The 12,804-nt window shown below is 43.9% G+C and overlaps 1 protein-coding gene across 1 annotated transcript in view; it reads left to right on the top strand.

Annotated features, from left to right (window-relative positions):
* Positions 1 to 12,804, top strand: part of FAM227A (family with sequence similarity 227 member A) — a 100,110-nt gene that overhangs the window by 16,575 nt on the left and 70,731 nt on the right. The window contains exons 4-6 of the mRNA XM_061206628.1: positions 7,026 to 7,098; positions 7,697 to 7,773; positions 9,216 to 9,362. Of these exons, the coding sequence (XP_061062611.1) occupies positions 7,026 to 7,098; positions 7,697 to 7,773; positions 9,216 to 9,362 (297 nt within the window). The remainder of the gene's footprint in view (positions 1 to 7,025; positions 7,099 to 7,696; positions 7,774 to 9,215; positions 9,363 to 12,804) is intronic.

The following is a 12,804-nucleotide window of genomic DNA, read 5'->3' on the forward strand; positions in this document are numbered from 1 at the left end:
TTAGACCTTTCATGTTTAAAGTGATTATTGATATGGTTGGATTAATATCTACTATATTTGTTCTGTTTTCTATTTGTTGGCCTGTTCTTTGTTCCTATTTTTAAAAATATTTATTTATTTTTAATTTATTTTTATCTTTTGGCTGTGTCGGATCTCAGTTGCAGCACGCGGGCTCTTTGTTGTGGCACGTGGGCTTCTCTCTAGTCGTGGTGCATGGGCTCAGTGGTTGCGGTGCGTGGGCTTAGTTGCCCTGCAACGTGTGGGATCCTAGTTCCCTGACCAGGGATCGAACCCACGTCCCCTGCACTGGAAGGCGGATTCTTAACCACTGGACCACCAGGGAAGTCCCCTTTTTTCCTATTTTTGTCTTCCAAACTTTTTCTGCCTTTTGTGGTTTTAATTGAGCATTTTATGTGATTTTATTCTCTCTCCTTTCTTAGCATGTCAATCATACTTCTTTTTGTACTTTTTGTACTTTTTTTAGTGGTTGCCCTAGAGTTTAAAATATACATTTACAACTAATCTAAGTCCACTTTCAAATATTATTATACCACTTCACGGGTAATGCAAATACTTTATAATAATAAAATGTTCCTAATTCCATCCTCCTGTCTTTTGTATCATTGCCATCATTCATTTCATTTCACTTGTGTATGTGTGTATATGTATATACACACACATTGCTACTATTATTTTGAACAAACTGCTATCTGTTAGATCAATTAAGAATAAAAAAACAAAATTTTTTATTTTACTTTCACTGATTCATTCTTTGATGTGCTTCCTTTCTTTATGTAGATCCAAGTTTCTGACCTGTATCATTTTCCTTCCCTCTAAAGAACTTCTTTTAGCATTTCTTTCATGGCAGATGTACTGGCAACAAATTCCCTCAGTTTTCGTTTGTCTGAGAAAGCCTTCATTTCTCCTTCACTTTTGAGGGATAATTTTGCAGAGTACAGGATTCCAGGCTGGCAGGGTTTTTTTCTTTAACACTTTAAATATTTCACTTCATTTTCCTCTTGCTTGCACGGTTTCTGAGAAGTCGGATGTAATTCTTATCTTTGCTCTTTTATAGGTAAGGTATTTTTTTTCCCCTCTGGCTTCTTTCAAGATTTTTGTTTCTTTTTTTTGTGTGTCTCTGTTTAAATATTTATTTATTTATTTAGGCTGCGCCAGCTCTTAGTTGCAGCATGTGGGATCTTCATTGCCGCATGTGGGATCTTTAATTGTGGTATGCGGGATCTTTTAGTTTCAGCATGCGGACTTCTTAGTTGCAGCATGTATGTGGGATCTAGTTCCCCAACCAGGGATTGAACCCGGGCCCCCTGCATTGGGAGCACAGAGTCTTACCCACTGGACAACTAGGAAAGTCCCTAAAGATTTTTATCTTTGATTTTCTGAAGTTTGAATATGAAATGCCTAGGTGTAGTTTTGTGGGTTTTGTTTTTGTTTTTGTTTTTTGCATATATCCTACTTGGTGTTATCTGAGTTTCCTGGATCTGTGTTTTGGTGTCTGACATTAATTTGGGAAATTTTCCAGTCGTTTTTTGCTTCAAATATTCCTTCTGTTCTTTTCTCTCTTTCTTCTCCTTCTGGTATTCCTATTATGCATATGTTACACTTTTTAATAGTTGTCCCATAGTTCTTGGACATTCTGTTCTGTTTTGGGGTTTTTTTTTCAGTCTTTTTTTTTCTCTTTGCTTTTCTGTTTTGGAAGTTTCTATTGTCATTTCTTCAAACTCAGAGATTCTTTCCTCAGCCGTGTCTAGTCAACTAATAAGGCCGTCAAAGGCATCCTTCCTTTTTGTTACAGTGTTTTTGATCTCTAGCATTTTTTTTTAAAGATTTTTTTGATGTGGACCATTTTTAAAGTCTTTATTGAATTTGCTACAATATTGCTTCTGTTTTATGTGTTTGTTTTTTTGGCCACGAGGCATGTGGGATCTTAGCTCCCCAACCAGGGATCAAACCCGCACCCCCTGCATTGAAAGGCGAAGTCTTAACCACTGGACCGCCAGGGAAATCCCCTCTAGCATTTGTTTTGGACCCTTTCTTAGAATGTTCATCTCTCTGTTTACATTATCCTTCTGTTCTTGTATGTTTTCTGCTTTTTCTGTGAAAGCCCTTAGAATATTAATCATAATTTTAAAAAATTCCTGGTCTGATAAGTCCAACATTTCTGCCATGTCTGACTCTGGTTCTGATGCTTGTTTACGCTCTTCAAACTGTGCCTTTTGCCTTTTAGTATGCCTTGTAATTTTTTGTTGCAAGGTAGATATGATGTACTGGGTAAAAGGAACTGCAGTAAATAGGCCTTCAGTGATGAGGTGGTGGGTGTGAGGGTGGGGGGGAAGTGTTCTGTAGTCCTATGGTTGGGTCTCAGTCTTTTGATGAACCTTTGGTACCTCTGGACTGTGGACTTCACCATTGCTTCTCAGTTTTTGACCCCCGCTTGGGTGGGACAAGATAGCTAAATGGTGCTAGAATTGGGTATTTCCCCTCTCCCAGGTGGGTTAGGCTCTGGTAAATTATTGTCTCCTGAAGGAAGACAAAATGCTATATGGGATATTTAAGAATGGTTACGTTTCCTCTGCACTTCCACGTGGGGTCATCAGCTGGAGCAGAACAGCAGTGGCTGTCTTTATCAGAGCGTGAGGTCTCCAGGTTGCCACAGTCCCCACCACTCCCTGCCGCTCCTGATATGGAGGCAAAGTGTTGGTTGCCACATGGTCTTACGCTTGGCCAGCTTCACTCATTTATGTTACTGACTATGTCTCCAAACACAATGAGAGAGACTCAGACTAGATGAGGACCCAAGTCATTTGTTGGCAGTGCAGTTCTGTAGATTGGGAGGACTTTCTCTGTGGGTTCTCACTTGGCCTGATCTTCAGTCCACCATGCTCCCTGGCCTTCCTTCTCTCCCATCCCTTCTCTCTGCTTCTTCGGTCTGTCTTAACCCTGCTCCTTTACTTCCTGCCAGTTCACTCCACCTAAACTTCCTCACCCCTTCCTACCTGGCGTCTTGCTCTCCACCAAGTTCCTCTGGCCCAGGGTCCTGAACCTGGTGATTTGCCTCCACAGTTTTTAGCTTTACCCTCTCCTCGGCTTTTCCAGTACTGATTTTTGGTCCAGTTTAGCTCTTGAGTCAACAATCTTTTTCTTTTATTAAAAAAAATTTAAATAGCAAGGTAATGCATGCTTATTCTAAAGTATTCAAGTATCTACAAGTATGTAAGTAAACAGTGAAAGTCACTTTCCCTCCCAGCCCTAGATCCCTCCCTAGAAGTAACCATTGCTAGTTATGTGGTGTGTGTCCTTCCAGAACTTTAAAAAAATACATTAGAAATATACAATATAGACATTTAGGGTTATTGTTTTCTTTTAGGGTTATTGTATCCTTCCAGAACTTTTAAAAAATACATTAGAAATCTACAATATAGACATTTAGGGTTATTGTTTTCTTTTTTAATGTAATCAGGATCATACCATAAATATTGTTTTGGAAGCTGCTTTTGTTTTTTTCTTATTTATTCATTCATTTATTTATTTATTTATTTTTAGCATAAATACCTCTTGGAGATTTTTCAAAGTCAGTGCTGTTGACTGATCCCATTCTTTTCGTAGCTGCATAATATTCGAAAAGTTGGATATGGCATAATTAATTTAACTCTTCCCTATCAATGAGTATTTCAGTGGTATTTTCATCATAGTGAACATGTGAATATTTTTGTACATGTATCTTGGGACTCATTTGCAAACATTTCTGCAAGCTAGAGCCCTAGAAGTGAAATTTAAAATTTTGGTAAATACAGTCAAGTTACTTTTCACAGAAGTAAAGGCATTCTTCACTGAAGTGGAAAGGACACCATGAGCTTCTGTTTCCCCTACCCCACTGTCGAACACATTCTAGAATTGAGTTGTAAATAAAAGCAAAATAGACACACACACTATTTGGAATGATTCCATGTAAAAAGCCTTACATCTCTGTATGTGTGCACGAGGGTATAGCACCAGAGGCACAAAATAAGACTGTCAGAGTTTAAATTCCTGCTGCTTTACTGTTTTCTCACACTGTGACATTAGGTAAATTATTTAACCTTTATGAGTCTCAGTTTCCTGTAAAATAGTGATAACATTAATAATATATCTACCTCATAGATGTATATCTCTGAAAGAACTGGACGAGTTAAGACTCCTGAAAACCCTTAGATCAGTGCCTGGCCCACAAGAAGGACATTATATATGTATAAATGTGTAGGGGAGAAGTCTGGAAGGATGCATATCAGATGGAGTCAGTTCTGGAAAGGGAGTGGGATGGAAGGAGGTAAATTGTTTTTACTCTGACTACTTCTGTAACGTTTGGGTATTTTACAACAAGAATGTATTTATATGTCGGTTCTGTGGTTTTTTTAATGATAACTTTAGAACCAGGAAAATGAATGAGATTATCCTCCCAGTAGCCGGATCTGGTGGCTTTTCAAGGCTGCCCAGCATCGGCACAGCTCCTCGGTGTTCTTCATTGCCACTCGGAACCAGGACAGGGCTGGCAGGAGCAATCGTGGATCCTCACGTGACCTGGAGGAAGCATCCTTCCTGCTCCTCTGCACAGGCAGCTGGTCAGATCTGGCAGATGCTGACTGCCTGTTACCACCAGAGCCCACCCCTGGGCTACCCTGCCCAACCTCTGCTGGCTGCGGTGCGCCCTACCCTTTATTCACCAGGCCTTGACTGCGTGGCTGCTTCTCCCACGTCAGCACCAGGCTCCACGCTGCCCTACCAGATGGCACCTAGCACGTACCTGGTGCATAAGGAGTGTTTAATAGCTGTACTAGCAAATGAGTGAGCCGCCTCCTTCTGAGACCCAGACACGCCCCCGCCGATTTCCCCCACAGCCATGTCCTATTTCTATTCCTTCTCCCATGCCCTAAATGTGGGTTCCCCCCCAGACTTTGGCCATGAACTTGCCTAGCTCTTCTTTCCAGTCTCCTTCCTTTGCGAGCTTGTTCACCCACCGTCACAGCTTCACCATTCACTCCAGCAGTAGGTGTGTTCCTTCCTCTCCCGATAGGCCACTGCCTCTGGAAAGGCTTTCCCTGCACCCTCACCCCAAGACCAGTGTAGGTGCCCCTTCGGGGCGCCCTTCTGGCATCCTGTCCCTCCCCACAGCAGCACCGATCACCTCGTAATCATCGGCTTCTCCCTGCTAGTCTCTGAGCCCTCGGAGGGCAGAGATGGGCTTCACTGCTCACGGCTGCATCTTCTCTTGGACACCGGCCCGGCACCTGGCTTGTAGTAGGTGCTCAGGGAAGATTCGTGGAATGAATGATATGTTTGCAAATTCTAGCTTCTCACCTGTATTTCAGTCTCATATTCCCAGCTACCTAGAGCAGTGATACCTAAACCTAGCTGATCATCAGACTCCCCTGGGAGCTTTTTAAAAACTAAAAGTGAAAAGAGCCGGCACAGGCCTGTGTGCTGTGTATGCTCTCATCTGAATAGGTACAGAATACCTCTAGAAAGCTGTGCAAGAAACTAAGGGTCTTGGGTGAGCAGTAGGAAGGAGACTTTTGACCATATTTGATTTTGTACCATGTAAAATATTTATTGTTTTTTAAATTTAAATAGAGAACAACTCGGGGGCCACAATAAATAAACAATTCAGAACCCAATAAGGAATGATGTTTATTCCTTGGATTGGATGTTTATTCCAGATTCTAATGAATCTGTATATCTGAATACTGCGGCAGCAAGGCTGGTCATCAGCCAGGTTTGGGAGCTGCATTCCCAGGGAACAGCCCCACCTGTAGGTCCTTCTGTCGTCTCAAATGCAAACTCAGGTCTCATCATTCTTGCCTTAAAACTTGCTTTTCCTCCAGCGTTCAACTCTCTTTTCTGTTCTTTCTCTGTGCAAATCTTGTCCATCCTTCCGGGCCCTGACAGTATCAGCTACAGTGACATCCTGGCAGGAATCAAAGACATGGCTGTACTGACACACACCCATCCGATTCGTTCATCCATCGTACCTTCTCTGGTGTACTTAATTGGAGTGACAGTGTTGATGCATAGGCTTAGCAGTGTGACCCCTTCCCTGACACGCACACACACCTGCGCACATTCCAGTACCTTTAGCTCATCGTGCAGGCCGGGGCTGCCAGCTCAGGAGAAAGGCGGGGGAAGGCTGGAGGGGCATTTCACGGTTTATCAAGCTAAGGAGAGATGCCTCATCCCTCGTATTCCCAACGCTCGTGCCCCGCCACTTCTGGCCGGTCCTCTGTGACTGCTCCAGCCCATACCGATCTTACTCCTTTGAATCCTAAACATAGCAGTTTAGGACTTAATTGTTCCACGTGTGTTGATTTGGTTCTCTGAATAGACTGTAAACTCCTTGAGGGTGGTGAAGACATAATCATACTTTAACTTTGTTACCCAAGCTCAACGCTGGGCTGGTTGACAATCAGTACCACTTGCTGGGTCACTGACATTCATTTTCCTTTCCTCCCTTTTTGGCAGGGCTGGGGGGAAGAGGAGTCAGAGATCAAGAGAAATCTCTTGAGAGGTCAGGGGTATGATGATTAATAATAATAATAGTTACCCTTTATTGAGCAGCTCCTATCTGAAAGCCTCTGTGCTAGTGTTTTAAAGCGTATTAAATTCTTTATATCTTATCCTTATAAGAGCACTGGGAGGCAGGTATTATTATCCCCCTTTACAGAGGTCAAACAATAGCTTGTAACCCGTGGAGCCATGATCGGAACCCTGTTCCCAATCCTGTACTCCTCAGAAGCGTAGCCAGGAGGAGGGGCAGGTGAGAGAGCGTGGGGGTGGGGGACATATCGGTGGTGACACTCAGGGGGATGAGGTCAGTGACACAGACGGCCACCAAGGCCCTACCACCTAGTGGGAGACAGCAAGGGCATGCCACGAACTTTGTTCCAGGCCTTTTGCACAGCCTACTCCCTGACCCCTGCCCTCCTCTAAGATTTGCACTAACCCCTAAAACCTTATTTCTTTTTTGGTTTTTGAAGGCAATTGAGAAATACGAGATGGAGAAGAAGGCTTTAAAAGGAGAGAGAAGTCGCGGCGGCTTGGGAGACAGAGGCAAAACTCCTTTCTCACAGCCTTGATGGTGTTTTTGTGGGGTTTGGTTTTTTAGTATCTAAAATGTAATTGAGTCGGAGTCTGGAGTTTCAGATGAGGATATTTTTAGCCTGTTCTGAAAGAGCCTTTAATCTGACTTCTTGGCATTGGGCAAGGAAGGAGGGAGGGACAACACCAAACGACCTGTATGGGACACACTGCACCAGGTGCTTTCATACGTATCCCCCTGTGAAAGGTTCCTAATGCCCCCTACCTGTGAGGCGGGTGCCGTAGAAAGTGATGAGAGAATAGGCTAGGGGGTAAGGGAACAACTTGCCGAAAGCCACACAGCTTGTCCGCGGCAGGTCCTGGATTCTCCCCAGCCTGACTTCAAAGCCCACGTTTTATCTACTCCTCCTGGCTGCTTCTCTGGCTCAAGCAGTCTAATCAAATGAGGGGAATCTTAGGAAGTCAGCAACCCAGGTGGCATCTAGCGAGACTAATAGTGTGCGTGTCATCTGACTGCCAGGTTGAAAAATCACAGGTATGATTGCCACACAGCAGTGGACAGACCCCGTGGTTACTCACATCCTATTTCTCTTCTTCCATACTTCTGCAGAAAAGAGCGAAAGAAAATCTCAGTGTATTTGCAAAGGCTCAGAATCCAGGAATGTCAAATCTTTCATTATCAGAAGGGTAAGGGATCTATTGCTAGGTCTGTTTCTGCTGGGCATGGAATAGATTTATTCCCAGGGAGGGGATACTTGGCACCTGGTTGGTGATTACGCAGGAAAATGGCAGAGTTCCCTTTTTAGAGAATCTTAAAGTATTTTAATAATGCTGGAATTTCTCATAACGCCTCAAAAAGGTAGAATGAAGAGTGTTCTAGAGGTCATTTGTCTGTTTATTTTTAGAACTCAGAGAAGATGTTTGCCCTTAGAAACAATGAGTTCAGATTCAGTTCACACAGCCACTGTGCTCTGCAGCTCCACGGGGCGCATTCCCACAGCAGTGCTGGTTTTGTCGATCACTGCAGCTAGCCCGGGACGCTGACAGTCAGGAGCAGTCAGAGGACGTGTCCAGCATCAGGCAGCTTTTCGGTGGCGGAGCCCTGCTTCCCTCTCAGATCCTCGGACCTGCGGCCAGGCTCTCTCTGCTGCCTCTGCAACCGCAGCCTGGCCCCGCCATACAGCCGCCCCAGTTAAGATCCTCCTAAGCTGGCTCTTTAAACTACCCAGCTCGTGTGTATTCAAACCCTGAAATGCTGGGGAACACGTTATCCTTTTTTCACTTTTTAGCCACACAGCATAAAGCCCGATGGTTGACGGTCTGCATTGAAACTGTCATACTACCCATGATGGTGGCTGAGCACATTTAAATGTCCTGTCCAAGGCAGGACAGCTAGTAAATGGGGGAGCTGACATCTGACTCAGAGTCAAAGAAGTTAATCACTGAGTTCTTCCATTGTCAAGGCCATAGCCCAGTTAGGAACTCAGTCCCTCAGAATGTTTCCAGTAGGTGCCTTTGGGTGGTGGTAATTGGTTTCCTCTTTCTACTTTTCTGTATTTTTACATTTTTTATAGTCATATTTTATTTTTATTCTAAAAATCCATTTAATGTATATGTTAAGAACCATAGGGATAGTTGTATCCTTTGATCTAATAGTGCCATTTTGAGAAATTCATACTAAATAAATAACCCCAAAGGGGTGAACCGTATGCTCCAAGTTACTAATAAATAATATTAATTTGAAGTGATCGGTGAGTAGTTAAATTAAAGCAATCTTGTTAACAAGATATATTATTTTAAATGATAAATTTGAAGGCAGTGTAACAATGTGAAAAATCTAAAGTTAAGTGGATAAAGCAGGACATAAAAGTGCGTGTGTACATACACGTATTCTAAAATGACTGAAGTAACATACATATTTGTATACATGTGCTCAAAGCCAGAAAGGGAAAGTGGAAATAATGTATATAGGTGTTTGGTAAGGGGTGCTGGGATCCTGAACGCACTCTATAATGCACTCTGTCTATAAGGTTGTTATACTGTCTCCATGATAAAAAGGAGCAGATACTGTATTGTTTTAAACTGTCAAAATGATGGACCCCATTTTCATATTCTGCTTTTTTCTTCAGAAAACAGCAGACAAAAATATGCTGGCAGAGCTGTACCAGTATCCACAGTTTGACGACTCTAAGCCAAACAACCTTCCAAATGGGGTGGACTTCTATGACATGGTGGGCAATGTGATCCAGGCTGAGAGAAGCCCCCTTAGTGGCAAGGTAAGGAAAGAGAGCGGCAGCCCCTCTGTGATATCCAGCCAGCCTCACACCAACCTGCGCGGCAGACACAGCGGTCCCAGTTTTACACACCAGGAAACCAAGAGTGGTGGCAATTAAGTTGCTGAGGGCCACACAGTTTGCAAGTGACTGAGCTGAGATTAGACCCCAGGCCCACGTTTCCTCCAAAACCTACATCCTTTCTCCCAGACCTCTGGTCTCCCAACTGTTCTGATCACGTATCCTATTAGCACAACATTTTGAGTTCACACCCTCATGATATATGTTTCTTTATAAATGATATATGTGTTCTGTTGTCAGTCACGATGTTGTATATTGGTAAATTTAATTTCTTTTTTTTCTTAATTAGACATTAGTTAGAATATTTACTTCCCATACCCTGTGGTACCCCTTGGGGTGAGTCACCCACTTGGAGAGCAGTTCACACTGGGTTCCTTAGGAAGGAAGGAAGGGAGAATTCGAAGGCCCAGAAGAACCTGTGTGCGTGTGAGACAACGCTGGCCACTCAGGAGCTGGGGGATAGTTGTGAGGAGGGGTGGAGAGGGGAAGAGGCCCAGTAAATGGTCTCGGCAGCCTTACAGCTGTGCCTCATCGCCCTTCACGATGGCACAACTCCAGGGTCCCCAAAGCAGCTATGACATTGTATCCTCAGCTCCTAACTAGTCACCCCCACCCCCATTCTTGGGACCCAGCTTTTCAGTCTCTTCTATCTGTACTTCTCACTGCTGCTTCACACCGCACCCCCATCCCTCCCTCTTTCTCCCTCTCCCTGGCCCCCCCATCTCCTCCTCCCTCTCTCCCTCTCCCTTCTCTGCCTTCTTCTCCCCGTCTTCATGATTTTTCCCTGCTGCCCTCTCTCTGGCTGTGTCTCTACCTCTGTTCCATCTTGCATTCAGACTTCCTAAGAGCAGTGATCTGTTTAGGCCAGTCACTGCCCAGTATGACAATGGTGTTTGCTGGATTTCCAGTGCCGGGCTCTGGCGTGGACTGCAGTCAGTAAGCGGCCTTTCCCCAGCTGCTGGTCCCCAGGGCAGGCAGTGGTCACCCTGGGGTCAGGTGCCTGATCCCCTGCTTTCTTTATCAGAGAGGTGGAGGGGCAGCAGGCACTCAGAGCATCGCATTCTCTCCAGGACAGTGTAAAAAGATGTCCACCACATGGTTCTTGTGACAGCAAGGAACTGGAGGGCAGTACATCTTTGGTGCTTAAGTAGCTCTCTGGGCTCCAGTTTCTTCTCCTATAAAATAGGGATAACAATAGTCTCTACCTTGAAGTATTATTGTAAAATTAAATAAGATAATGTACATAAGCACACTTAGCACAGTGCTTAGTAAGTCATAATTGCTCAAAAAATGATAGTTTTTATTATCAATGTTATTAGAAAATTTTAATGATCAATAATAGAAGAACAGTACAGTCATTTTTGGTTTATACATGAGGGACTACTTAGCCACTACAATGAATATTTATGAAGAGTGTATTTTAACATGCTATGCTATGTTGTTAATTGAAAAGCATCAGTATATAAAACTCTGCAATACAATGTTACGTAAGCACACACAGGAAAATCTGGGGTGAAACTATACCTAGCTATCACTAGCATTCTCTGAGTAATAAGATTGTAGTTTTTAAAAAAATTTTTATTGAAATATAGTTTATTTACAATGTTGTGTTAGTTTCAGGTGTACAAGATTATAGTTTTTTCTTCTTCCTTTTTCTATAATTTAAAAATGGGGCTTCCCTGGTGGCGCAGTGTTTGAGAGTCTGCCTGCCAATGCAGGGGACACGGGTTCGAGCCCTGGTCTGGGAAGATCCCACATGCCGCGGAGCAACTAAGCCCATGAGCCACAACTACTGAGCCTGCGCGTCTGGAGCCTGTGCTCCGCAACAAGAGAGGCCGCGATAGTGAGAGGCCCCCGCACCCCGATGAAGAGTGGCCCCCACTTGCCGCAACTAGAGAATGCCCTCGCACAGAAGCGAAGACCCAACACAGCCAAAAATAAATAAATTAATTTAAAAAATAATAATAAAAAAATGTGCAGTGAAAAAAAAACAAAAAACAAACAAAAAAAAAAAAAACAAAAAAACTGCTGATCCCAACCCCACTTCACACCAATTAAAACAGAATTTCTAGGCATGAGGCCCAGGCACTGGGTTTTTTAAAAAAAAAAAAAAAAAAATGGAAGAAAGACCTTTGGAAATGGATGGTGTGTTTCACAGATCCGCCATTCCTGGGAGACCTTCCAGCCATCTTTGCTGCCCCTGATAGGCCCACTGGCCCAGCCACATGAGCTCTTATTCCATTTGCTGTGTGGGTGGCCCCCAGAACAGCGAATACTATGCTACTTAATGTCCCATTTTTTTAGGTCCCCTGGGGAATGTTTTCCTTAGACCTTAATCCCAAGAAAAACTGTGCATCTACTGGAATGCTTTTAGTCTTATAACTGATGCTGGTTCCTGCTTTTCTTTGGCTCCCAGGAAACCCAAGGCAAATCCGTGCCCTGCCTTTAAAAGGACCCTCTTCCATCCTGCTCGGGGGCCATCCCAAACTTTTACTTGCTTCCTCCTGGGATTCCTTCTCTCAAATGTCTGTTTACCTGTGAACACCTTCAGGGCAGGGACTCTCCATCAACATCACGAGCACGTAGGTGCTCGATAAATATCTGTTGAAGAGCTGGAATGAAATCTTTTTGGAAGGAAGCAGGAGTGTGAATAAATAAGCAATAAAGAACGAGCACACTCTTAACAAGTGTTGCCTAAGTGCCTGGCACTGTTCTAAGTGAGTATGTGTGCTCTTTGTGTGTGTCACTCATTCATTTAACACTCATAGCAGTCCTGGAGGTAGAGACTGTCGTCATCATCATCTCCATTTCCCAGATGAGGAAACTGAGCACAGACAGTTTCAATAACATTGCTCAGGGTCACGCAGCTAATAAGCTTAAGAGCTGGATTAGAATCCAGGCAGTGCAGTATCAGAGTCTGTGCTCTCCACCTCTCTGACGATACTGCCTCTCTAAGGAAACGTGAGGAATGGCGGGAAAGACAAAGCCAAGAGCACGGCTCAGAGAGCTCCTTGCTAACTAGGGTGGCTTGTGTATCAATGCAGCACGCCCTCAGCTTCTGTAGGCTTGAAGGGAGTGCCAAGGAGTCTTTCCCTTTGCATCCAGGATGGGGGCAAGAGAGAGATCTCTGCTCCTCCTAATGGTAAGAGGAGAGGCAGCCTTACCATGTCTCTGGGGCCAGGCTGCCTGCTTTTGAGCCTCCCAGGCTGTGTAAGCTTAGGCAAGAATCCTAACCTTTCGATCCTCATTTTTCTCTTCTATAAATTGGGGATAACAGTTCCATCATCCAGCACCAACAGCAGAGATAGATGATGAAAAATAAAGTGAGATAATGAATGAACGGCATAGCTCAGTGCCTGATACA

Source organism: Eubalaena glacialis, chromosome 11 (genome assembly GCF_028564815.1).
Source record: "Eubalaena glacialis isolate mEubGla1 chromosome 11, mEubGla1.1.hap2.+ XY, whole genome shotgun sequence".
NCBI lineage: Eukaryota > Metazoa > Chordata > Mammalia > Artiodactyla > Balaenidae > Eubalaena > Eubalaena glacialis.